The sequence below is a fragment of the Diplotaxodon limnothrissa genome, linkage group LG7, assembly GCF_057381915.1.
Source record: "Diplotaxodon limnothrissa isolate DT_005_m linkage group LG7, D_limnothrissa_male_GT1.1, whole genome shotgun sequence".
Taxonomy (NCBI): Eukaryota; Metazoa; Chordata; class Actinopteri; order Cichliformes; family Cichlidae; genus Diplotaxodon; species Diplotaxodon limnothrissa.
Genome location: NC_140602.1, coordinates 8,430,757 through 8,434,369, shown reverse-complemented (window position 1 = coordinate 8,434,369; position 3,613 = coordinate 8,430,757). Strand labels below are relative to the sequence as shown.

General features: G+C 40.0%; 1 protein-coding gene across 1 annotated transcript; it reads left to right on the top strand.

The window, feature by feature from the left end:
• Nucleotides 1–1,820: 1,820 nt before the first annotated feature.
• Nucleotides 1,821–3,258, top strand: LOC146627714 (uncharacterized). The gene has a single exon (XM_085358943.1). It carries the CDS (start codon nucleotides 1,855–1,857, stop codon nucleotides 3,256–3,258), a length of 1,404 nt encoding a protein of 467 aa, XP_085215069.1. The 5' UTR covers nucleotides 1,821–1,854.
• The last annotated feature ends 355 nt before the right edge of the window (nucleotides 3,259–3,613 follow it).

Below are 3,613 nucleotides of genomic sequence, written 5' to 3'. Positions count from 1 at the left end.
GTTGTGGATGATTACTATACCTTTCTAATGTTGTTGTCCCTGCCTCTCTTTCTCTCTCTCTGGCTCTGTTCCTGTGCTACGGAGTGTAACTACCGCCCCTCCCCCCTCTGCCCAGCGTAAAGCACAAGGCTCGCGTGCAGAGTGAAGCGGAAAAAAAGTGCGAGAGAGAGGCTGAGAGAAAGAAAAAAAAAAAACCCCACGTGACAGCTCGCGATAAGGAGCCGGCTCGCGTCGTTCACGTCAAAGAGCCGGCTCTAAGAGCCATTTCGTTCGCGAACGACCCATCACTAATTGATTCAACTGCAAGTATATCTGATGAATAGCCTCATCCTTGTGCTCCAGTTTTGACTGGTCCTTTTCCCTTTGAAACTTCAAGTCCTGAATTTCAAACTTGAGGTTGCTCAGTGTGAGCTTGTCCTGGTCTATCTCTTGCTGGAGGCTTTTGAGCTCTGCAGTTAGTTTCTCATATTTTTCCTTCATCACAGTGGATTCCTTCTCTTTTTATTGTTTATTTTATTTTCACTTGCTGAATACGGGACAGACTTGACTGGGGGAAAGAAAGGGAGAAAGAAAGAGGGAAAGAGAAACAGCTGAGAAGAGGGACGGGGGAAAAGGGCAAAAAACAAAAACCAACAGCATGGGCAGAAAAAAAAATGCATATATCGATCACCTGGATCACCTGTTGAGAAAGAAAAAAAGAGAACAAGCAGAAGAAAACAAGAGTAATATAATAAACAACATCACAATGATATATGGGAATATGACAGTAAATACTAAATATTAAACATTATTGTGCAGCACATAAGATCAACAGAACACAGTGTGCTTTGAGGTAGGAGCCAAAAAGGGTGTACGTGTTTTGGAGTTTGTACGTGTTTTTACGTGTTTTGGAGTTTGTACGTGCTTCAGAGTTCGTACGTGATTTGAAGTTTGTATGTGCTTTGTCTGTAGGGGTCACTGTACATATACTTTTATTTTTTCACTCCACATAAAATGTAATAAATAAATCATATAATATTCTCCTTTTAAGGAAAATTATCAATTCCATACATGCCACTCCTACTTCCTTGGAAACTGTTTTGAGTATAAATAAAGAGAGCTCTGAAAGCCCTGGGCGGTCTTTCCTCTGTCTCATTCTGTCCTGCACACGTTGCTGCAGGATGGATCGGGGGATGAGGGGGGATCGTCCATGTGTGCACATGTAAAAGATATCTTGAGTCTGAGTTCCTTTGCCTTTCTCCTCACAAACTAAAAACAACTTCCAAAAACATTCAGCTTTGATATTAATGAGTTTTTTGGGTTCATTGAGAACATGGTTGTTGTTCAATAATAAAATTATTCCTCAAAAATACAACTTGCCTAATAATTCTGCACTCCCTGTATAAAGAGTAACACCATCACTAACATCAGAAATATATCAAATTATGACAAAAAATTAGAGTGGTCTTCTTTTGTCTTCAACTGTGGTATTTTCAACATGTCTAACAAAACAAATGTCATGGGGGGACCCTAAAGAAATGCTCCAAAATTACTGAAAAATTAGGAATATGAGAATAAAAAATTCCTAAACAAAATATAATGACACTGGAAAGTTGGTGTTCTACATGCGAACAGTTGCAGGAGAGAGAAACAAAATATCAAAGGCTCAAAGAGCGCTGACGTCAAATTCGCAGCCACGAAAGTCTATAAATACCCCCTCTTCACCGTTGCAAACACAGTTTTACTTGGAACATTTTCAGAAACAGCGAGTTGTGTTTAGCAAACCAGAAACCTTTCAGAAAGGGACTATTTTAAAGTTAAATAATTAAGCACACGTATTTTTCTTTCGACACGTTGCATTAAGCTTTTAAAGAAATGTCACGAGAAATAGTCAATAATTCACAGTCTGACAGAGCGATTCCAGCGGAATCAATCGAACTATGTGGGTTAGTGGAGAGAGAAATATCGGAGCCTAGGGACCTTCAAATGAAAATACAAGAACTCCAGTTGGAGTTAAGCACCCTAAAGCGCAAAAAGAAATATTACAAAAAGAATTACTATCGCTTTAAAAATGAGCGTGAACAAATGAGTAGAGATGTGCATGACAGGAATGTCCACTTTAGGGAAAGCATGGTTGAGCTTGAAGAAGTGACTCAACAGTCAGATAACATCCAAGCTCTAATTGTTGCAGAGAATAAAAATTTGCAAGCAGAGGTTAGAACCTTTCGGATGATGCTCCATGAATTTCAGGAAAAGGAAGCATCTCTGCTTGAGCAGAACAGCAACATTGTTGCTGAGTTGTCTCAGATTGAAAGGGAGAGAAATGAACAGAAGAAAGAGAACGCACATCTCAAGGAAGCGTTAGTGAGACTTGAGCACCAAGTGGGAGAAGCTCACCATAAAATATCAAAAAAAGAAGAGATAATAGAAAAACAGAATAGAGAAATAGATCACAAGACTGAACAGATAGTTGAGCTGAAAAAAGAAATCTGTACTCTTCAGCGTCGGGTGAGACAGGCTCTGGATGACAAACAGTCACAGGTGGAATCTCTGGAGGCTAAATTGCAGGAACAGGTTAAAGCAGTTCAAATGATGCACTGTGACTTTCAGGAAAAGGAAGAATATCTCCTTAGACAGAACAGCAGCATTGCTGCTGAGATAAACAAATTAAAAACAGCGAACACAAATCTCAAGAAACGTTTACAAAATCTTGAGTATCAAGAAAAGACAACAGAAAGTCTGACACTGCAAATATTTTGGCTGAAAGAAAAAGTCAAAGAGCAAAATTTCAAGATTGTTCATAACGAAGATCTCATAGATGAACTTTATGAACATCTTAAAATGAAAAGAGAAATAATTAATAATCTTCAGGATGAGCTGAGAAGGGAGGAGGAAGAAGAAATATTAGCTGCTGTTCACAACATCACTGGTGAACCTCTGCAGCTGGAGAATCTTGCTCCTGAACCCGAGGAGCTTTTTTTTCCTGCCTTGGAACCACCTCCTGATGTGGTCCCGACACAGGAGAATCTTGGTCTTCAACCTGAAGAGCTTGATTGTCCTGTCTCAGAACCATCTCCTGACGTGGCTCCGACTAGTGGTTCATGGCGTCATGGTGCCAAACGCCTACTTAAAATAGGTTTAGGTGTTGCCGCAGTAGGCCTTATTATACCTGCAGCTTACTGGGGCTTTTCAATGCTTAACAGTGATTGCCTATTTAACTCTGTCTATGGCCTCGTTGAGCCATATTGCCACCTTGGTGATGGATTAGTTCCCTTTTAAAGACTAGTAATGATGGACTGCTTTTCATCCACAGTCCAGAAAACCATACGTTGTTCATGTTAGACAACGTGCGCAACATTTAGCTAACTTGTGCTCTCATTTTTCTTTTCTTTTGCCTCTCACCCCCCAACCAGTCGCGACAGATGGCTGCCCCTTCCTGAGCCTGGTTCTGTCAAAGGTTTCTTCCTGTTTAAAGGGAGTTTTTCCTTTCCACTGTGCCTAGTGCTTGCTCACAGGGGATCATTTGATTGTTGGGGTTTAATTTGTTAAAAAACATAACAAATTAGGTGAGGGGTTCACATAATAGAGAGCACAACAAAAACTACAAATTTTAAAAAAATTTGTTAGTTGCAAA

Excerpts from the sequence above, each read along its gene's own strand:
- LOC146627714 (XM_085358943.1), top strand. The coding sequence starts at position 1,855 with ATGTCACGAGAAATAGTCAATAATTCACAGTCTGACAGAGCGATTCCA.